At 40.9% G+C, this 23,333-nt stretch overlaps 1 protein-coding gene across 1 annotated transcript in view; it reads right to left on the bottom strand.

Annotated features, from left to right (window-relative positions):
* Positions 1 to 1,188: 1,188 nt before the first annotated feature.
* The window catches only part of LOC132981928 (dedicator of cytokinesis protein 2-like), a 94,117-nt gene continuing 71,972 nt past the window's right edge, over positions 1,189 to 23,333 (bottom strand). Inside the window, exons 27-51 of the mRNA XM_061048067.1 lie at positions 19,397 to 19,495; positions 19,200 to 19,294; positions 17,833 to 17,911; positions 17,600 to 17,700; positions 17,251 to 17,309; positions 16,641 to 16,789; positions 16,250 to 16,335; positions 15,385 to 15,541; positions 13,209 to 13,249; positions 10,160 to 10,250; positions 9,192 to 9,302; positions 8,556 to 8,645; positions 7,600 to 7,704; positions 6,875 to 7,016; positions 6,617 to 6,698; positions 6,400 to 6,484; positions 5,785 to 5,871; positions 5,421 to 5,597; positions 5,250 to 5,333; positions 5,011 to 5,148; positions 4,513 to 4,640; positions 3,599 to 3,803; positions 3,347 to 3,452; positions 2,454 to 2,602; positions 1,189 to 1,913 (exon numbers count right to left, since the gene is read on the bottom strand). Of these exons, the coding sequence (XP_060904050.1) occupies positions 1,851 to 1,913; positions 2,454 to 2,602; positions 3,347 to 3,452; positions 3,599 to 3,803; positions 4,513 to 4,640; positions 5,011 to 5,148; positions 5,250 to 5,333; positions 5,421 to 5,597; positions 5,785 to 5,871; positions 6,400 to 6,484; positions 6,617 to 6,698; positions 6,875 to 7,016; positions 7,600 to 7,704; positions 8,556 to 8,645; positions 9,192 to 9,302; positions 10,160 to 10,250; positions 13,209 to 13,249; positions 15,385 to 15,541; positions 16,250 to 16,335; positions 16,641 to 16,789; positions 17,251 to 17,309; positions 17,600 to 17,700; positions 17,833 to 17,911; positions 19,200 to 19,294; positions 19,397 to 19,495 (2,709 nt within the window). The 3' untranslated portion in view covers positions 1,189 to 1,850. The remainder of the gene's footprint in view (positions 1,914 to 2,453; positions 2,603 to 3,346; positions 3,453 to 3,598; positions 3,804 to 4,512; positions 4,641 to 5,010; positions 5,149 to 5,249; positions 5,334 to 5,420; positions 5,598 to 5,784; positions 5,872 to 6,399; positions 6,485 to 6,616; positions 6,699 to 6,874; positions 7,017 to 7,599; positions 7,705 to 8,555; positions 8,646 to 9,191; positions 9,303 to 10,159; positions 10,251 to 13,208; positions 13,250 to 15,384; positions 15,542 to 16,249; positions 16,336 to 16,640; positions 16,790 to 17,250; positions 17,310 to 17,599; positions 17,701 to 17,832; positions 17,912 to 19,199; positions 19,295 to 19,396; positions 19,496 to 23,333) is intronic.

Raw genomic sequence — 23,333 nt, 5'->3', positions numbered from 1 at the left:
TTTTTTTTAAGAAAATACTTAAGAATTAGTTTTTAAGAGTTACTTTTATGATATGACCCTGCTAGTGTCTATAGCCCGTTGTTTCAAACTGTTTTAGAGTGGAGTATGTTTAAATGTATTCAACTATTGCCATGATGTCTGTAGGCTGAAGCTTAATGGCTACACCAGAGGGTATTGTATGAGCTGTTAGGGTCAGCTGTGCTTACTCAGGATCTCTTCTAAATCACATGTTCTAAGACTTTAAACCTCATAGTATTTAGTATTTCATTAACATTCTAAGTCAGGGCTCTTCTGTGCCTTTCTATGGAAACATGTAGGTTAAGCGGAACTGTAGATGTCCTAATACGATTTTATAACATATAAATATGTCTTCTTATATCCAATCCATCAGTTTTCTTGGAAACACTACGGTTGATGCGGCTTTCATAACGCAACCTAGCTGTTAGTTACCACATATGGTTAAAACCGTCCATGTTGTCGACCTCACGGTTCGTTACTGAGACATACTGTAGCTAGCAAAACTGCAGACTGTAATATCGAAACCAGTAGGAAGTTGCGATCAAGCGGGAGAACAGAAGATGCTTAAGCGCTCACTGCTTTATATTGCTGTAGTGCTAGGGGTGCAGGATCACGCTAAAGATCCCTGACGTTTCATCGAGCATCCAATTTGGTCTCACCCCAAAAAAACGGAACAAAAAGTGATTAAAAAATGTCCTAGGGTCTAAATCCAGAATTAACTCAAACATAGTTCAGTCTTTTAACATGTTTACAGCTACTTTTTTTTACTAGTCATTCAATTAGCTCACTTTTCCCCGCTTAGTTCATCTGTATTCAAAATGACATGCTGTGGTTTAACTCTCGAGTCAGAAGCTGAAATAACTTTTTACACAGTAGTGACTTTCAGTGCGCTGAGTGTGTTCTGCAGTGTGAAAGCATCTCAAAAAGCTCAACTGTCTGGTTACATATCAGATAGTTTAAGATGAAACCAATAAATAACACAATGGTAATGAATGACCTTCAGAAACACTTTGCTTCTTTTCTAATCTTCAAACAGAGTTAGTCTGCCTGTTTCCAACTGCTTCCTTCTAAATACCAGGTTAGTCGTCTGCCAGTTTGTTGTTATACTTATAGGTTGTTTAATGTATTTTGTCATAAAACTCTTAGTAAAGAAAGAACATTTCAACAATATTCACTTTTCTTTATGCTTGATTTATTCCACTAATAAGAGAAGTAATGCTGTTGGTTGCTCTAACTCGTGCACAATAAAAAGTATTATTTATAACGGAAACACAGTGAACACACTCTGTTTCAACTCTCATTGTGTGCACACAACACATCCTGTAGACTTTGTTTAATAGGCTCCACAGTTTGTTGAATTGATTAGACTTTGTCGTTTGTTCTATCAGAGCCAAAGCTTTTTGGCAGCATGTTCCTCTTTCAAGTCCTTTGGGAGGACATGGTAACCTTTGTGCTTCATCAAATTATTATTTTCCCCATTAACTTCAGTCACTCACAACAATGGCAAAAATGTATAATAAGAAGCTTTTTAATCAAGTCCGTTGGCAGGATGGATTGTGTTTGCTCACTCTTGTAGAAGCACAATTGATTGAAAAGCTGTAAGATGACATTTAGCTTTGCTGGGAATCATTTGAATTACCGGGAAAAAAAAGGTCAAGGCCTCAAAATAGCCTTTATTGATAGGTACAATCAATTATATTAACGGCAACACTGAGACTGACAGGCAGACTGAGAGAGGAGTGTATGCATAATCTGGTGTGACTCTCATAACTCATTATAAAACAAATGAATAAAAAATAAGCAAAGGAAAGAGGAAACTAAAAAGAAGCATTTCAGAAATGACTGTTACTGTCTCTCGCTGAGTCTCCAGACTTCACATCCTCTGATTTGGAATTCTGTTGAAACACAAACATGCACAATGTAAATTCAAAGCTTACTCTAAGGTATGGGTTTATTTAATTAAAAGATGTTGTTCATATTTATCTGGAAGATTCTGCTGATGTCAAAAATCCACAAATAGTACAGTTCAGTGTATTTGATCTTATGTTTAACCCTCACCTGGCTGAGACTATACAGGTTACACATGTGCAACCACCTGTTCAAAAAATTGTTCAAATATTTGGAAAATAGTTTTTTGCTTTCTTGTTAACAGTTAAGCTGTTGTGAATGTCTGAGCTTGGTCTTAATACTGAACATAAGCACCTAAGAAGTGTTTATTAGACGCCTTTAGAGGTCCTGGTAGGTTTATTCTTCTGCTTTCGATAAAGCAAAGCTAGCCGTTCCCCCCGGGCCCAGTCTTTAAGCTAAACTTAACATGTCTTGATAATCTCCTCTGAGTCTCAGCAAAGAATCAGAAAAGCTTACTACCCAAGATGTAACCAATCAGGACTCAAAGAGAAGTCCTTATTCTTGGAAATGAACTTGATGTTCCTCACCTTGGACTTGAAGAACAGGTTAATGACCCCCTTTGAGCGTCTGTCTGCTGTTCGGTCAGCAGTCCCACAGACAGACATGCTTTTACTGTCCCTCCTGGCCCTGACAGAGTCCGTCTCCTCAGTGCCCGCGACCACAGCCAGGGACAGACCTAGAATGTAAACAACCTTTGTTTTTGTATCTCACCGATAACTGGATGACAATGAAACCTCTGCCCACCCCTGCTGCCTGGATTTGTTTTGACAAAGTTTGCTCTAGCATCTGTTCCAATGATTTTCTGTTTGAAATGTCAACACCGGACCAGCTGTGTGTGTGTGTGTGTGTGTGTGTGTGTGTGTGTGTGTGTGTGTGTGTGTGTGTGTGTGTGTGTGTGTGTGTGTGTGTGTGTGTGTGTGTGTGTGTGTGTGTGTGTGTGTGTGTGTGTTCAGTGAAGCTGTACAGCCTGCAGTCAGTGGAGCTAATCAGAGGAGTCTATTAAAACAACAATCAATGCTGGCTCAGCCTGCCTGCTCCAACATGGCGGGAGGCCAGAGGGACATCAGTGAATTGTGCTCTAATGCACTGTTTTGAAGTGCAGGGTTATGATACGGAATACAAACTGGACGTTTTTCAACAAAAATTACGACCGATATGATAACTTTGCTAACTCACATCGGAATTTGTGTCAGGTCAAGCAATTACTGCAACATTCCCCAGCCTGCCAAGTTTTTTTTATTGACATCCACAAGGCTTCAAATGCTTATGGTGTCTTTTTTTTTCTTTCTCTCCAGACAAAGAAATAAACACAGCCTGGGGTCATAACTTCTCAATTAGACAACTTTTGCCCCCAAGTTGTGTGTGTGACTAAACCCCAGTCGACTATGCAGCACCACGTGGGTTTGTGTATGTGAAATACCTGTGATGGCAGGCAGGGATCTGGAGTTGGCGTTCGTCAGCGACACATTTCCTTCATTCGGCTCAGACAAGTTGGTGTCACTACGGAACTCCTGTTTCTTGGACAGCTAGAGGGAGACAGAGATCACAACAAACTCCAACACATTCTCAGTCCTGTCACTTCAACATCTCCTGACTCGCTTCATCTGTTTCTCTCTAACTTGTTCCACATTTCCTCATATTCTCATCATCCTTTTTTTCTCGTCACTCTCACCCGTTTGCAGTCAAGTGTGTTCGTCCGTTCCCTTTCTTCTGTGATAAAGATCATGCTGCTCCTCTTCTTCTTCTTCTTACTCTTCCTCAGTTTGACCTCCGCCTCGCCCACCGTCACCATTTCATCCACTGTTCCTGCACTCATGCTGCCGCTGGAGCGATGCAGAGAGGTGGTCCAGGAGACTGGAGACTCAGGGGGGAGGTCTCTGAGAGGAGTGAGTAAGGGTGAAGGTCGTCAATAAATGGATGTAAATGTCTATTGTATTGAAACTATGTTAAAGGGGACATATTATACCCCTTTTCAAACAGTCCCCTGTGGTCTAAAAGAAACATGTGTGCTGTGCTTTGGTCAAAATATAACATGAATCAAGCACCAGAGGAGGTTTGTGACCCTGTTCTCTCAGAACGCTCAGTTTTGGTGTGTGTGTCTCTTTAAATGCAATGAGCCCCCGATGAGTTTTCCCGGTAGACATCACTCCTCTGTAGCAAGAATAAAAATGGCAGACCTGCGCAAAAGTTTTGTTCTAGACTGGGGGTGGAGTCCATGGGTGGAGATTACAGGGGAGGGGAGGGGATTTATTTTTTACCAGAATCCAGCTTGTGACATCATAAGTTGAGCTAATTTGAAACAGAGCATGTTTCTCTTGTGATGTAAGACTTATGCAGACCACAAACAAAGGACTGGATGGGTTTATTTCAGATTTTGTGGGTCAGTAGACATTTAGGTTACACAAATATATGTAAAAAAAAAAATACAGTAAAAGTGGATTTGTCCCCTTCAATTACATCAACTCTATCAGATCAAATAAATTAGCAGTCATTTCTTTCAGTGAATTTTGCATCGTCTAGGCACTCTGAGGTCTTGTGATGATTTCACATGTTTATACACCATCAAGACACATGTAAGTATGTTACCTGTCTGCATTGAGCTTAGTTGGGGTCCCACATTCAGATCCATGCAGTGAGGAGATGGAGATGATGGACTGGCGAAAGGAGCGCAGCATGGAGCGGGGACGAGTGGACTTCCTCTCATCAAAGTCCGGCTGGAAACAGATAGTCAAACTTTTTTTTTAGTATCTCGATAAAAAGACCTCAGCGTACTTCTGTTGTAAAGTTTATAGATGGTGTCTGTGAAAAAAAAGCGCAAGTCCATAATCAGAGAAGCGTAAAAAATCAAAAGCGAGTGAAGTTAAGAAGAGCTTATCGTCACTCCTTCTCATCATTAGTTTAATCTCTCCTAAAGGGCAGGGCCACTTTAAAAGAAGTTCATGATCGTATTTATCCAGTGAACGAGCATCCTAACTGTGTCTAAAGTCAGCCTGTCAGCACATTATCAGCTCAGTGATTGCAGCTCTACCACAGCACCCTGCTTCTGCGTTTTCATCGTCTACCTCCCTCATCCTTATTCCTTACCAACTCTCTCACTCCGTACTCCTTCTCCACCTTCTTCTTCAGCTGTTTGAAGCACTCCTCCATCCGCTCATGGAATGGACGCAGGTCGTCCGCCACCCTCTTCCCATGCAGAGAGATCCCTCTGCCCAGTAATGGGATCTATAAAAACCACGTTTTTTTAATGTCAACACAACGACCACATCAAAACGACACGGCTTTATGTGGTGTGGTCGATAAAGTGTGCTAGTGTGTTTCAGTACCTGCCACGCGATGAAGTCTTTGAGGCGCAGCAGTTTGTCTCTGTCCTCGGGGTGCTGCTGAGTGTACTCTTCAGTAAAGAATGCCTGATAAATAGGAAACAATCAAACTCGTTAAAGGGATCACAGATCAACTTAGCATTTAAAACCCCGGGGTGGATTCTTTACGTTTACCTTTTCATAGTTGGCAAAGCCTCCCATGACAGCAGGGTCCACAATGCCGTTGAGCAGCATGGAGAGGGGGTTGATGGGAAGACTCCAGTCAGCCTGGTACTGGTTTAACAAGGTCAGAATCTTCTCATTAGTGGACTCCATGGTCTCTATGGCATTTTCCAGTGGAGACAAGGTGGTCTGGAGAAAAAAGCCGAGGGGTAGAAAGAGCAGGGCAGAGGAGGAGAGAGAAATGGTAAACAATTAAGATATGGGGAAGAACAGATCAAGTTAGGACCAGAGGTGTTCTTCATAGAAAACCAAATAAAAGGGACGTCATCTGTTGTGGTTAGTTGTGTGACAGTGGAGGTAAAAGCAAACAACTTACATGTTTCATGTCAGTGGCCTCAAACCAGCGCAAGATCCCCGGCAGCTTGTACACAGTGGTGAAGGTGGTGCGTTCAATCCACATCGACTAAAAAGAAAGCGGATTAGATTAGCCTCTGCCCTTTTTGTGAATAGTCATGACATGTGTTTCAGTCTCTTATCAAAGACTGCAGGATTTGCTTAAACTGCAGAAAGTGGGCAGAGGTGGAGTTCAAAGTCCTGACGTTTAAGAAGTTTGCAGTGTGTGAGTGTTTAACCCTATAAGGTGATCTTACAGACAGAGAGTAAGTCTTAACTTTGCCAACTAAGACAATGATGGTGCCACATATGAGCATTGTGTTCACATCAAGATATGGTGTATAATAAGTGGGATGCCTCACAGGAAACCAGAGTCTGATGCTGCATCTGAAGAGTTCATATCAAACCCCCAAAAACATGATCCAATATCGTATCAAACAATCAAACCAAAACATGTCGAAAGAAAAAACAACATTATCTTACAGAAGAATGACATATTTTAAGACCAGTGAAAAAGAAAATTCAGAATAACTTTCTAAAATAAGACTTGAACGTTCCCTGTGTTCATGAATCTTTCTTTAAAAAAAACCCAACTTACAGTGAACTCGTTGTTTGGGTCCACAGGTCCTTTCCTCACAGGTCTGGAGTAGTGAAAACGCTGCACGTAGTTAGACTTGTAGAAGCTTCAAACAGTGTAAAGAGAATGGTGAGAGGGTTTAAATCCAATCAAGACAACAAAAGAAAACTCTCCTGACAGAGCCAAATGTGACAGCGTGATCAGAATGTGAGTTTAAAAATGCCATGTGATGACTGACTTGATAATCTGGTCAGGAACAGGTTTGTTCTTCAGGCGAGGAGGAATCTCCAGGACTGGCTGCACAGTGAAACACTGGATATCTGATTCAGATCATTCAGGGATAAAACTTCACTACATGATGGAGAGTGTCTCTACATCTCTGAAGCAGAGAGTACACACTCATATTTGATAAGTCAGGAACACCAGCTACTTGGTTTTCATGTTACACAGTTACACCGAAAGGAAAAGTAAGAGTGAAAAGTTAAAGTTAGGATACACTGTTGTGGAGAGTTCCTGATGTCGTCTCCTGGTATGGTGGTGGTGTTGAGGCGCACGGCGCTCGGGAACTGACTCATCAGATGGTTCTGAAAGTCCTCTCTGCGTTCATACTCTTTACCACGGTGGATGAACACCTTGTTCTGAAGCAGAAGACAATAACCTGGTCTTAAAAATGATAAATGAATATAAAAACATTGTTTATCCTGTTAAAAAAAAAGGTCGCCTCTCTCTGTATTATGACTTTCTTCAGCGGGACAGTCAGCTCAAAGCTGCACACACATTATCTTTATCCAAGCCAAAAAACAAATTGCCCTGTACGTGGTCTCTCTTTTCACCGCCCTGCTGCACTGAAACAAAGGTAGTGACTTTGTCATACCCCTTAACACAGCAATATAAACACATCTACTGAGTACAGGAGCAACAAAAGGTGGAATATTTGATCCTGCAACACTGCTGAAACCCACAGATCTACAATGTTCCCATAAGGTACTTTAAGTCCCTTGCTGGGAACTGTCTGGCTCCTGTGTTCAGAAACTTGTCTACTGTTGCAATTTTAAAGCTCAGCTCCACTGATGAAAATGAGAACAAAAGTGTTCTTACCTCCTCATGTTTTTAAGATGAAGACTGTTTAACATGTGTGTTTTTTGCACATACTGTGAATGTATGTCTTTTGTAATAAAGTTATCATTTCGCTCTCCCTAACAGAGACAAACAAACAAACACCTTGAGAAACGGAGGGTAGCCTTGTCCATAGTAGCCCACGGCGAAGTAGTCCGGCTTTGGCCTCAGGATCTTCATAATGTTCTCATAGAACTTGGCTTGCTTCTCCTGCAGAGGGAGAGGCAGAGTGTGATTTAAAAAGGAGACGTTTGGATGTGCACCATGTGCAGCTGAAGCACTTCTATCAGCTGGTACAAATGACAAGGCCACCCTCAGCAGAATGCTGGGCCTTTGAGGGTGATAGATGTAGAAAAAAAAGTGCACTGCATCCAAGGGCAGTGTCTGTCATTTATATAACCACATAAATTCAGCATTAGCAGAGAGAGCCTCTGCTGCAGTAATATAAAGGAGAGAGAGATGTTTTTTTCATTTCAAAGTGTAATTCTCTGTGTGGTTGGGGAGGACGGATTTGGATAGAGAGGGGGTCACTTCTACTGTGGTTCAAAAGTGAGAGATTAAAGAAACAAACAAGTGATTGAGAGGACAAAGTGAGACGGCTTTGAAGTTCCTGATGACTGGCAACCATATCTGTGGTCTCATATGGAATTATGGGGTTTTCAAACTTTGGTCATTCTGGCTTAAAAGGGAAGATCTGTGTCAAGGAAGTGTAAAGAAAGTATCCCTTTTTAAACAGGGATTTATTATTGCACTGAATCGTTGGTAATGTTGAAGTGCAGATGGCTACTTAAGTGAAACTGCTTATTGGGCACAATATGTTCTAATGCTGTGCGCTCTAAAAAAAACACTTCACAAAGATCAAGCTCTACTATTTGTCCAAAATACATTGAGCACAAGTGTAACTGCTGCTACTTGAATAATTAGCTTGAGTTCACTTCCGTCCTTCAAACAGCCACTTAGGCTCAAGACAACCACAACATCATAACATCTGTACAACAAGTTCAAACCAGAAGGCAGAGAGAAAAAAGATCAGAAAAAAGTATGAAATAATCATGTATTACCAGTCTCTTGCTGAGTAATTCGTAGTCAAAGATCTCGTTTTCGTACTGTTCAGCTAATTCCTTACACAGAGTGATGGCCTCCTCCCACATCTAAACACACAAACACACACACATTAGGAAAGAAGAAAGTGTCCTTCATTACACCATCTGTTAATAAATCTGCAACAGCTGTCCTGTTGGGGAGCCAGCTTGTGAAATTCTGTGTTTCCAGGACCCTGGAGAGTGGAGGGAGATGTCTCTTTCCTCTGCTTCAGAGAACACAAAAAGCACTCATGGAGAATACAAAAAGATATTGTGTCACCAACGCAGCCGCACTGCAATATTGCAACACTGTCTCATCTTTTAGAAGACACTGAATGGGAAAGGAAAAGAACATTTTTCAAAAATAATCGGCCATGCATTGAATTCTGATTTGATTTGCTCCTGCGCGTCACAAAGTTGAAGGATTATTTTGCATTGTATTGTGTTCTCTTTATCCTTTTTGTGAAAGGAATGCAGGCGGTTTCTGCCATCCAGAAAATAAAAAAATAAGAACATTTTGTCTCTCAAAAGAGAAAAGTATAAGCGGAAGTGATTTCTGAGCAACACTTTTCAAAACAAAAGAGAAACATTTCATGCTCTACAAAAGATGCTGACCTTGCCCTTGTCAAAGTAGTCAATGATGGTGTCGTAGAGCGTTTCTTTGAGCTGCCGCTGGGTTTGGTAGCCGTGAGACTCGAACTGGGGGCTGCACATCTCATCGAGCCACTAGAGGAAGAAAGCCCAAATAGGAAAACAGTGAGCAACCATAACGTATGTAGACATTCTTATTGTTTAAACGAAGGGGAACAGGTCACTATCAGAGCAGCTTTTTCTGCAGTCCCATTCATCATGGTGTTGAAAACTAGAGAGGAGAGGTTAAAGCTTTTCTTTGTTGTAATAAATCATAAAGGTGAAAGCACAGTTTGCAAAAGAGACTCATTTATTACATTAAAAAGAATGTAGATCATAAAATTACATGGATATTCATTATGAAACTAACTAAAGAAGACGTGATCTACTAAAGTGAAAGACATTATAGGAGCTGCTCTATCCACGGTGGGGTAGAATGGGATTAGAGGGAGCTCTGCCTTTCAGCCTGCTCTTTGCAACAATGTGAAAGAGGAATGACAGAACTGACACTGACAATGAATGGAGAGATTATAAAAAAACATTAAAGAGTTGAACTGCTTTGACATAATGATACTAGACAGAGAGGGGAGAAGAAAAGGAAGGGGAGAGATGCCCTTATTCCTCTGTCTGCTCTGTGAGCCTCGAAGTGTCCTATAAAAGAAATGAAGAGACAAAAGAGGTCAAACTCACTCAGACACACACACATGCACACGCACACACACTCGAGGCATCAATCACAGTAGTGATGAAGCCACAGTGGCCGGTGCAGTGCCATAAACAAACCTCGTAGCTTCATCATTTAGAGGCTGGAGACGTCGCAACCATTCTTCAGCCAATAAAAAAAAAAAAAACAGTCTCGCTCGAGTCAGACAGGCAGGTGATTAGGCGGACTGAGACACCGAAAGCATAACACCAGAAAGAAAAAAATCTCTTCTTAAGAGTGTGTGTCCTACCTTGAGCAGGCGAGAGTGCAGCAGCAGTGTGTATGCGGCCTCAGTGTAGTTTTCACCTTCCAGGTGAAGGTCCCTCAGCTTGTAGAGGTACCTGAGCACAAACAAGCACAAACACACACACACACACACACACACACACACACAAGAAAAACACACACAGTCACAGAGGTCAAGTGAATTGAACATGCATCCTATACATCCCTCCACTAGATGCCACTGTTGGGTAAGCTGAAGGCAATTTAAGACATCAATCACTTTAGTGTCAATCAATCTGTATTCTTCACACACACAGTATATATCCTGAACTATTTACTACACAGATGTATTCATAGGCATGGCAAGGACACACAATGCATACACACAACAGCACAAGTCAATGGAGGCATCTAATGCACTCACTGATGTTTTGTTTTTCAGTTAAGTTTTAGAGGAGGAACATGAGAACTAAACATCCAAATGTAGATTTTTACTTATCCTGTATCCGTTTATATCTGTATGCATATATCGCCCTCTGTGTCTTCATTAAAGTTTGACTTGCATGTTTGACAGAATAGGAAATGGCTTCATGTGTCATTCTGTCTGGTTGAATGACTGACAGTATACTTTCTGTTTCTAATACTTTCACATCTCTTTCTTCTGCCCCCTTTAAACACACTCTGTCTAAATGTTGGATTACTGGGAATCAAACACACACATCTGACTTCCCTGAGTGCATGTTCATCTACTTTGATTCTTCCTGTTGTCTTTTTCTCACCTCCTCTAAATCTCCCCCCTTTCCTTTTTCTTCCTCTTCCAGCTTTCTGCATGAACCGGTATATTCACCACTGACGTGCTTTCATAAAGCCAAAATAATCACACACTCACTATTCATTCTTTCATGCCACTGGGAAAGGACACACTTTGTACAGAAAAAAATATGTTTGAAGAATTCTTTTTAAAATTCAAACCAATGTCATGCTGCCCTCTGATTAAATAAGGAAGATCAAGGTTATGTCACCACTGAATGGAAACGTTGGCAAAGTCCGGCTCAAACTGTCCACCAGAAACATCACTGGTCGTTTATAGTCCACAGTTATTTTAAATCTACAGTCTTGTTCCCTCTTTAGGCATTACATGAGCATCTTGTCCCCCAATACATCCAAAATTCTGAGGACAGCTATGAGTGTGCAGTGAGTTCAGTTCAAATTCAGACAAAACAACTGTTCAAAAGGAAATAGGACTAATAGAGACTAAAAATGCTCAATTCTTTAGAGTGCAACAACATTTTCTTCATTGATTATACAGGAAAGGAAAAGTGACACTACAAAAGTTACAGTTAAACAAGACTCAGTTAAAACTGGTTTACAGCAGACTACAAAGATCACATCAGACAAGAGACACAACCAACAATCACACTGAACACTTAACAACACATACAATCAGAGGGGTAAAACTCAATAGCATGAATATTTGTATAATTCCAGTTTCCAAGAATTTTATGATCTCTGTTATACAGTCTAGCTATAGGTTCAATGGTTTCTTTTGTAAAGAGACCAGACAGAGAGACAGTAAGAAGAGGAGGTGGTCGTGAAATGTATACTACTTAATACTCTGTTTTGTGTCCCCAGTAAGAATGCCCCAATAAGACCTTGAATGAAGAAGATAGAAATCATCTGTTTAGTGTTTGGGACTCTTTCATTTCTGTGAAGTCTGTTTAATTTAGCAGTGGTGTCTTTAAGTCAGAGTTTGAAAGACATCTGACACAGTGCCTACAAAACAGTAAAGAATGATGAACTCTAAACACCAACCTAAAATATGAACATATGGAGCGGTAAGTTATGCAACTTACAGTATTAGATAAGTAAAGAATTAAGACCCTGGATAAAAGCCCGTTTAAAATTGAACAAACAATTGAATCCAGAAAAACCGAGTGTGTTCCCTGAAATGAGTTTTGATTTTGGACACTTTACTTTTGATAAAATAAAAATAAGATAAGATATACTTTATTCATCCCAGCAGGGACATGTAGGTGTTCCAGCAGCCAGCATACATACAAACACACAACACAACACATATATACATACATATCCCACCCATACAAAAAACATGAGCCCACAATACATAGCCAGGATAAAAAGTGGTATGGATGGTCCATGTGCATAAGTAGCTGTTACTCATAGATAACAGTACAAAATACTAGCTCTGCCAGTGCATAGTATGATAGATAAATAAAGAATTATTATTAAAAAAAAGCAGTCAAGTGTGCAAATATACAGGTGCAAAATACAGTTTGATATATGCAGCTCAGGCTAAAGTTTAAAAAGTTTAAACGTCTTCTTTTGGATTGGGTAATCATTGCACAAAAACTGTGCTCTGAATAAATGTGGCATGAAAATTACATTCTCTCAGCCAATCTGAGGTTTATTTTAAAGATAATAATCTTGCCTCAATATTTTTTGAGAGCAACTTTTACAAATACAGGTTAACGTTCAAAGTTATTTCACCGTCAGTTGTGTTAGCTTAGCTGTTCAGAAAAAATTCCAATAGGTGTAAGAAGTTAAGATGCTGATTTAATGACCTATAATTCAAGCACTGTTCAAAACCATTGTTAGTTTTGAGTATTTGCATTAAGCCACAGGGCAGAAGAAGACCTCTGATCAACCATAGAGTTCAGCTCACATTCACTCTTACAGATAACTCATTATACTTATGAGCTATTGCCATAATTGCACTATGGGACCTGGAAGGATCCATATCCCCCCATACACTCGACTCTCATCACCCCGTCTCCCTCTGTTTGTTTGCCCATCCCTCCCTCACCCTCCCTCCCTCCCTCCCTTGTGCCCATCATGCTTCTCTTCCTCTCTGCTCACCCTCCAGTCAGACCAAGAGCTGATCCCGTGGATTTTGACATTAATTCAGTGGGACTCATATAATCCCTTGTCAGATTATGGACTAGCACACACTCACGCAGACACGTACACACATTTCAACACACACACTTTTGCACATACAACACGGACATGCACCGGTGAAATGTATATTTATGTAAAAGTCAGCTCATAAATACCTGATATACATCCCTTCACGGTTGATGTCCTTGTAAAAGTTCTGCAAAATCAAAAGGAAAGAAGGGTCAATATCAGTGTCTACAGTAAGAGTGTTTGTGTGTTAGGTCCAATATATGTTTGTGACACAGAGATTTCCAAAATCATCCTGAAGCTTTGCACTGACAGCAAGTTTGTAATTTTGTAATTGCGTGGCCTAGCAGTTGTCTCTCTGTGTGTGTGTGTGTGTGTGTGTGTGTGTGTGTGTTATGCTGCAGACCTCTGACGGCCTTTGTGTGTCAGTGTGTGGGAGTGTGTGCATGCGAATTTGTTAGATTAGCAGCACTAGCTCCCAGTTTAATGAAGTTTAATGACGTCTGCAGAGAACAGAGGAGTGGAGCGAACTGATGTAACCCCACCTCCCATCACCAGCACGAGCCAGAAGACACAGTAATGCTCTTAAACACACAAAGACACACACAGAGACAATCACCAACATGTATAAGAGGAGCTTGATTATTGTCAGATTCACTGTAAAACCAAAGCATACTGTGTGAATACTTATGGCTAGATGCTTCATCTTCTTCAGAGGTCAGATACATCGATGTTTGCGTCAATGGGTTTTAACTTTAGCGACTCAATTCCCTGCTGGTAATCTTCATGAAGGTCAGGTTTTAACACACAAAGGTTAACGATGACAAATCTTCTGAACAAACAACAACACAAGCAACGACAAAACCACAGTATACGTCATGTTCCTTTCCTAACTCACACACCACTCAAGCAATGGCTGTTTTAAAACCTTTATATATATTATATGGTAGAAGTGCCTAGTATACATTACTAACATGTCCACAGAGTAACAGAGTCCCTGGACAGATAAAGGTTTCATTGGATAGCTGTTGACTGAGCTGACATTAGCCCAAGTTTTGTGTGTGCGTGTGATAATGATTGTGTATTTGTGCTTCTTGGAAAGAGCATCTGCATAAGGAGGCATAGCAAATACCTGTGATTTTGTATGCCAGTGATTGTGTTTATGTGTGTGTGTGCATTGCCTCAGTGAAGTTAGCCTGGGGGTGGCATGGATAGGAGAGTGAACAACAGCCTTCGAGCAAGCAGAATGTTTTTTTTTGGGGTTTTTTTTACAGCCAAACAAATGAAAGAGAATAGCTAATGGGCAGCTGCTACAGGCAACAAGCTTAACACCTCTGCCATGTGCCAGCACCCTCTGCTCTTCAGGGAGAAAACAACACATGACAAGTTGAAAACAGAAACACTCAGTTTCCTATGAAGGTAGGAGAAATTGTGTTAAAGATGACAATTCAAACTGAAACTATGTATACAATAGACAGTTTGAAAGGTATTATTTGTGATTTAATCTGCTGTGGCAAAAATCAAATTAAGGGTAGATGGGTTCCATTATAAACCTGAGAATACCATGGAGTGGGAGTGGGGGGGGGGTGATTAGAAGATCACATAAGAGAAAGGATGTGGAACAGACAGGAGCTGACGCAACACTCTGCAAACAGTGGCAGACCAGACACAGAGATGAATCTTTTCCTGTAGATCAATCAGCACACAAATTAAATGTGGAGAAGATATACGAAAGACCTTGGCATGAAAGAGAAGACAAAAAAAAAAAATCAGTATTTTATAATGAACTCCTCAATCAGTTTGGCTGTTTTGCTTTGGCTGAGATTTCTTTTCGGAGGTCTCTATGGAATAAACTCACTCACTAGTCTCTCCTTACATTAGCCTTTCAAATTATAATGAGTTTATTGATGTGTGTGTATGTGTGTCTTTGTGTGTGTGTGACTGAGATCAGCACCTCTTTGCTGAGAATTTCAATACTACAGCTACAAGGTACAGTGCATGAATCAAAAGGTTAGTGTCAATAAATGCAAATATGTGGTCGAGCTTGCCAGACTTTCAACATATGGGAAGTTTTGAAAGATTCGCTCAGCATCAATGAAACATGGGGACGAAATTTGTATTGAGGAAAGGCTGAAGAAGCACAGTGAAAGTCTACGATGTGACGTCATTCTTGAACTTGTTACCTTGTTGTATGTGGCCTTCAAGAATAGCCACTCATAGCCATTTATATTGCAATGAATAAAAGTATTTTTAAAGTATGCCTACTGCAATTTAAAAGAAAAATGCAACTCAACTCAGCTTCACTTGAAAGGAAGTGGGACTCACCAGAAGATTGACGGTGCAGCTCATGCGGTTGTTGCGGCTGTCGTCGCTCATCACAGTGCGGTAGTCGAGGAGACGAATGAGGAGTCCCTTCACCAAGGCGACAAAGTGCTGCACCTGAGGCCTCAGGGTGGAATTCTCTGCAGCGCAGTCCAGCAGGCTGGCAGACAGGTGGACACGTGTTAATGATCATCAGAGGACGTTGCATAAATATCCAGGGTTTGAATTTTGGGTAGTTTTGTGAAGATTTTTGCAGGGACAGTAGCACAAGTTACAAGTTACTTTTGAGGTTTTTGGGGAAATTATTGTAAGTAGTATTTATGACATAGCAACAGCCTGGATACCAGACACACATATGAGCTCATGCTGTATTTGCTCCGGCAGATGCGTCTCTCCCCCCCAAGTCAGACATAGTTCCAGCTGGCCTGGCTTATAACGCATGTTTATCTCATATAAAGTGGGTTTAATGCTGTGATTGTACAACAGACACATTGTCATAACAACAAAGACGGCTCTAGGTGACATTCATGTTCCAGAACTAACATTAACGACACAGTAATTTGCATTTTGGTACATTGTAACTTTTGGATTTTAATTCATGTTACACCAACTGCTCATTTATTAAGTGCGACATCAAGACACAGGAAATAGATGATGGTGCTAGCTACCCAGCCTTTCAGTCTACAAATGACTCACATCTTTTACTGATGTTTCAAACTCGAGTAGTCTCGGGTTGCCAGGTCAGCAAATTCATGCTCTGGTAAAACCCTGATATTTTTATTTGAATCTTTTTTTTTTACTTGTTTATATACATTCAAGCATGTTGTTGTCTCCTGTCATTGTGTTATATTTGAATACTCAGGCCTACATCGTCTCCAGGAGTTGCATGTATCGTTCATCTCCTCCACCACCCTCCACCTCGTGGTCCAACTTCAAGATGATCTCGTTCTCAAACTGCCGAATAAATAGGGGAGAGAGGGGGGGGTAGAGAGAGGCACCAAAGGGAGACGAGAAAGCGCATAAGCAGAGGGATCGAAGAATACATCAGTTATGAAAGCATAAATTAAGCTTTGACTTTTATCTGCATCCTCTCAGGAAACCAGCGCAGGAACACAATGCGTGTATGTGCCGGTATTTCTGCGTGTGGATTCCATGCGAGCAAAATGTGAATTACCCATGTAAAGCTTCAGAGGTTGTGATGAAACATTTCTGCATGACTGATGTTCACACACTTTTTGGATGTATGTGAGTGTTTTCACCTTGTGGAAGTTTTCGGCGTGTGCATGTTCACAAGTGATCATGTCAAAGAAGATGGGAATTGTTGCCCTTCTCAATTCCTCCTCGGGGATCAAAGTCATCTCCAGGATGGGACCCACCATGCCAGGGATGAAACAGATCTTGTGACTGCCTGAAAAAATACATGTATGAAATCAAAATCATCATATTGGACTGCACATACTAATTATTTTTTGACTTCAGGGAGAACCCACAGAACTGTGTCCACCAATACATCCACATTTAACATCCACAATGAGTGTTTGAACTTTTATTCTTCGGTCCATAAGATAACCCTGCATTTTTAAACAGGCAGTTTACTTCTCTGGCTACTGAGGTAGACTGTGAGTTTATGTTGTGCCACCCTGAGGTCTGTCCATGCAATATGGTGCTGACAGTGTGAGCTCTTATTTCCATGCTCTGCAGAAAACAAATGCACATTCCTCTGATTGTGTTGGAAACTGAAGGTGAGGGAACGCCTGCACTCATCTACATATACGCAGCTACTGTATGTGTTGGTGTGAGGGTAATCACACAGTTTTGCATACCCTGAAAAAGCAGGAAACCAGACTTTCATGAAGCAGATTTTCTTACCTAGTTTGTACCAGATATCACGTATAGCAAAGCCGATGAGTCTTCTCATGTCTCCATATCTAAAAATCACAAAGAGACACAGAGAGAAATTGGCTTCTTATGTCTTGATCAATACTCTTATTTGCCCCCTCAGATGTTGAACAGGCTAGTGGAAAAGATAACAGTGAACTAATCTGCCCCAACATGAGTTCAATTGAATGTCTATCTACAAGCACCATGGGGTTTTAATAGGCAGTGGGAGTGTAAACAGTAAATGCAGACTAAAAGAAGAACACAAATCTCTGAGTGTTTCATTAGAGCAGGGAGAGTAGGTGTGGTAAATAAGGAAATTATATGGCCCTGCTCTCACTTGGCCAGGATCTTGTTCCTCTTGGTTGGCGAGAAGTGCTGAAGCTGCAGGGACTCCTGGGTAATAAAGGCCACCGCCAAGTGGAAATAGTTATTCCACAACTAGACAGGACAAAGAGCAGGGGGAGGAATGGAGAGAGCGTAAAATAAATCAGTGTTAAAGCAGACAAAAGAGAGACGAAAGACATCTTCAATAGGAGATGAAACCCTGTAAATACACAGAGACACACTCACCTGCACTTCAAAGTCGTCATTATTGAGGAACTTCTGGTTCATTGTGTCTGCATAGGTGTTGATGGCTCTAAGGAACACCCTAATGTACAGAGACACACACAATCATTGTTCTCATCCGAACAAAATCTAAAGATGAATTAGAATTGTATCAAGGGAAATTTGTTAAAGATTGAAACAACATTTCCCCGTGTAGAAGCTTCATTGTAAAAAACGGAATTGGAAAAACAACCATGAGGGGGGGAAAAGGAATGTCCTACAATAAATGAAGCTCAGCGTATATGTTTACTGAAGAAGGCTGATTCAGACCTAGTCTTACTTTCATTCATGTCCCGTCCTTGTTTGCTGACAAATTTTAGAATATGTTCCCTCTCTTCCACCTCCACCCCAGTCATCTCAAATCCATCTCCGCAGTGTCCAGCTCCAGCTCCTCACAAGTCTACCCCTCATCTTTCTGTCACCGCCACCCACAGTGTTCAGACTCCACAGTGTGTGTGTGTGTGTGTGTGTGTGTGTGTGTGTGTGTGTGTGTGTGTGTGTATGTGTGTGTGTGTGTGTGTGTGTGGGGGGGGGGATAATAGCTAATAGATCACAATAATGATCACAACACAACTTGTTTGTTGTTTATCAAAGTATGACAGCTGCTCTGACTCGTAGCTTTATTCTGCCATTCCAGACAAAGACTACAATTCTTTCTGATCCAAAACTTCTATCACAGTGACACATCATGATAGCAACTTCACACAGTGTGCAGGTGTATCATGGCGGTGTAACTTTGAGCATTTCTGAAGTTAAGTAGAAAATCTGCTCCCAGTCTCTCTGCCCTGGCACTATCTATCTGTCATCGTTATTCAGTGCAGACTCCCTTGTCCTCCTCCTTTTTTTTTTTCTCGATTTCTCTCTCTCTCTCTCTCTCTCTCCTCCTTCACATCTCTTCTCTAATCCCAGCCTACAGACTACTTATCCACCTGTCTTTTTCTCTCCCTCACCCTCGATTTCACCTATTTACCTCTTCTCTTCTCGTCACACAGCTGTGGCCTCTCTTCAAGCTTACATCACAAAAATACACTACTGACTTTCAACTCCATCAGAGCGCATGCACACGCAAACATGCACGCGCGAACACACACACACAAACACACACAGTAGCCACCTCAGCCTTTTTCCTCATTGCAGTCCTGATCCCAGCTTTGCCATCTCTAACTTTTCCCCTGTGTGGGTTTCTGTGGGTGTCAACATTTTCTTTTTAAACTATAGACACCAAGTCCCGAAAGTCACACTAGCAGGTCATACAAGGGTGGCCTGTTCAGTCAGGAAGGAAGCAGACCTTTAACATGTTGATGGATGGTCAAATCTCAGGTGAATCATACCTGTTCTGTACCATAATCATAGCCATCCAGTCTGAGGGGTACACATGTTTCCCAATCAGGTCCATGAAAAGCATGAACGATTCCATCAGGAAGTCCTGCAGTGAAAACAAATCAAAGAAGATAAGTGTGTGAATAATCATTTTTCCAATGTGTAGCTACCAGACAACTTCAGGTGTGTGTGTACAGTATGTGTTTACCACAAGATCAGAGCTCCCAGTGAAGGTTTCTATGTATAAAGCATAGTGACGGTCATCCATCTGACTGAGGATGGCTGTCATGCAGGCCACCACCCTGGACTACAGATGTAGAGAGAGAGAGAGAGAGAGAGAGAGAGTCAGGGAGAGAGACACACACACACTGTTTCATTTAGGGCTCTGTGCAGCTGCTCTTAAACTGAGTACTACATCCAAAGCCAAAGACTTTACATTTCTTAATGTAATTTGTAGCCGAGGTTTCCAAAAAAAAAAGATTAAGGAGAACCTCAGACCAGTCCTGTCACTAGATAATTTAATCTACGTTATTACACACAGCCCACAACAGCTGGGGCAGCGCTCGACACAATCTGTTGTTATTTGTAAAGATGCAGTATAAGCAGGTTGTTATGATATTCACTAATTAGCATAATTCTGTATAAACACATAATCATTGCTTGGAAAGCTTGCAGCATCTGTAGTTTCTAATTTTACTTTTATGTTTTAAAGTGCGGTCCACTGCCAACAGGAACAGTTTTTAAAAAACAGCTTCTGAAATGTTATATTACATATCTTTTAAAGCAAAGCTTGAAGAGATCCTTGCGGTTGTAAAATGAACAAGCGAAGGAAAAAACGGTTTAAACTGAAGAACTTAATGTGAAGATAGAGAGACAACATTACATTCTATCAATAAGACAAAACAACAGCAAAATAAAGGAGTGACTTTCAAATAAACAATGATTTTAGCTTCACCCTTGGTTGACTTTTTTTGTGCAAAATATTTAGAAATTAAAGTTTATTGCTTCTACCTTCAAGTCTCACGGTACAACATCATACCAAAAAAACAACATTTTAGTTCTCTGATTTAAAAGCTCAAGGCATCATCAATACTTCTCTACTTTAACATTGGTGTTTTTAAGCTGGAATATGTAGAATTGTTTACACCAAAATATCTGAATTAATTAAAAATGGACTAAACCTATTTTATTTTATTTTTTTTGCAGAGTACGGTACTTACATTACCGCTATTTTTTCCAACAGTTATGAAACCAGAGAAATCATTAAATGTATAGATGTAACGACCCCTGTCTTTTTCGTGGCAGCCGCCATGACAGAAGACGACATGTTTATCGTTGCCATGGAAACACCAGATGTTACGTCAAAGACCGCTGCATGAGGTAGTGTGAACTGCTACTAAAAGCTGCCGTACTGTTGCTGAATGTGCTGCTGTGATTAAAAAAAAAAAAAGGTGCCTGTTTCGCCCCTTAAGTATTGTCTACGGTCAACTCCGATTTTGATTTCATCGAGGGTGGGGGTGGAGTAGCAGAGAGAATCACTCCCATGATACTCTGCTATGAAGTCATCTTTTGTTATTGTTTTGATTGAGAGCCCTGTGCGTTTAAGGTCCTCAGTAAAAAAATTGAAGTGAAAATGTTTTAGGCCCCCTGTTACTTCACAAAAAACACAGCAACACAAAATTTGATTTTCATCTTGGTGACATTGACAAAAATGAAGCAGAGTCAAGAAACAGAGAGAAGGGGGCGCCGGTGACCTAGTGGTTAGTTTGTGCGCCCCATGTACAGAGGTTGTTGTCCACGAAGCAGGCAGCCCAGGTTCAAATCTAGGCTGTGGCTCCTTTACCTGCACGTCATTCCCCACTCTCTCTCCCTGACATCCTCCTCCATCCAATGTCCTATCTCTCATATAAAGGCATTAGAGCCCAAAAATAACAAGAGGCAGAGAGAGGGAGCAAGTATTGGTACTGTCTGTCTGTTAAAGTTAGACGGACATAAAAGATGAGGATAGCAGAAAAAAACAAACTTTAAAGCAAGTTCCAATTTAAAGTGTGTTTGGAACAACTCATGCCAAGAAAAACTGGCATAAGAGCTGGATTAAAGCACTAAATTCATGGAAAATTTAGCGTGAAAAGTTCACACCCGGAGGCTGAAAACTCAAAGACACAGAGGGGCAGCATGCAACAAAGGAGAAAAAAAAGAAAACTATAAAACGGAAAATAACAAAGAGAGAAAAGGATTAACCATTGATATACATTCAAATATAGACAGGATTCTTTACATACACACCATATCTTAATATTGCCCCAAAGAGTGCTAGGATATAGATGGGTTAAAAAAAAAATCAATTCAGGTCATCTACCATCAGCTCCTTCTTTCCCCCCTCCCTCTCTGATGTGACCTGCTTAATCGTTTCTCTCACTCTGTGTTTTGTAAAGTGTTTTCTGGCAAAAGACAAACCTTGAAATGTGGTATAACCTAAACTGAACATTTCTGTTGCAAAAATGGAAAAACAAGGAAAATGTGAAAAATACCAAATGATGTGCAGTAAATGAAAGACCTGTTAGTTCTTCTAAACACAGAGGCATTACCCTGATGGTCATGAAAGCCAGCAGAGTGAGGGAGAAAGGGGCCGGGGGCACCACATGGGAACCAGTCAGACTCTTTAAAGACCACAGTGGTAATATCCAGAGAGCAGCTGGGTGTTGTGGATTATTCCCACTAGAAAGTCTTTGTCAGTTTATTTTGCTGCTATGTTGATTGTTTCTGATCCTTCCCTCTGCTCACTCTGCTTAATTGCTGGAATAAAGTTCACAGACCTATATTGCCGGGACGCGGCAGATGCACAGGTACTCATGCCAGGGTTTGGGTGAAATTATCCTCTGGAGTTGGTGCCGGAAGAGGGAAACTTGACAGAAATGAAGGATGATGGATGGCTAATTGAAGATGAAAGATGAAAAGCTTTTCATGTGGTGACAGCTCTCTTCTGATCAGAAAGAAGTGTGTGTGTGTGTATGTTTGTGATGCCCGCGTTCAAATTGAAACATCCTTTTCAGACGTTCATGGGAAGTTATACATATTTTCAAGCAAATATTCCAAAAGCAAGAGCCACACTAATGCCAAATGATAAAGAAAGCTTTCTAGTTGAGACTTTATTAGAAAGATGTCGTACTGGAAATGAGTACTGTCTGTTTGTGGATGTGTGTGTGTGTGTGTGTGTGTGTGTGTGTGTGTGTGTGTGTGTTTGCGCTCGGAGCATAAACCACCTCAACTTCCTTTTTGCAGTGACACCAGAAACCCTGTCATCTCGCTCCCTCCTTTAATCTCGCTGCCCTCCTCTACCTCTCCTCCCCCCCCCTTTTTCTTATCACCCTTAAAAGTGCTGAGAGCATGATTAGCTGTGACACTAAAGTCATGAGTAAGCACTAAGATTGTCTTAAAATCATTTATCTTAGTCAATAAAGATTAACTCTTGTCAGTGAAATTAGAACCCAGCATGAAGAAATACTGTCATTGATTATTATTTATAAGGGTTACAAACTATATATCCAGCCAATATAATATCTACAACTAAATTACACAATCCATCTTGGCTCACTTTATCTCCGCCTTTCCAACACCGAGGTTTTTTTTTTTAAAGGAACAAAACTGTAAAATTATCTTTTACTTTTTTTCTGTATCTGCCATTGAGAGCTGGTAATCATTGGTTATATCAGCATAAGAACATCCATATAGCCCCTCCCTAGTCGTACTGCTGCAGCAGATGGAAAGATAATAAAATTCTCAAAAGGCTGACGACAACAACCAGGAGCAAGAAGCAAAATTCACTCTGAATGATTTTGTTTATGTGCGTAGGTTACATGTTGTATCGCCCTACTTCAGACTAATTGGCTGAAAACTTTTGCATTCTCCCTCTCTCACTTAAAGTCATCTCAAACACACCGATCCTCGAGGGCCAAATATCAGCCATCCGTTGCCCATGTCCTGACACATCAAAGTGTTTCATCAACACATTTCATGACCTACAAAGACATACGGGAGGCCTTCAAGTGTTAAAACTACTGACAACTGCAGTGAGTGCAACAGACAGACCGACAGAGTGAGAGCTCAGGGTTTGTCGAGGCGAAAGCCTTATGCAACAGTGAAGA

Source organism: Labrus mixtus, chromosome 10 (assembly GCF_963584025.1).
Source record: "Labrus mixtus chromosome 10, fLabMix1.1, whole genome shotgun sequence".
Lineage (NCBI taxonomy): Eukaryota > Metazoa > Chordata > Actinopteri > Labriformes > Labridae > Labrus > Labrus mixtus.
The sequence above is the reverse complement of the archived record's forward strand: the minus strand, read 5'-3'. Positions and strand labels throughout refer to the sequence as shown.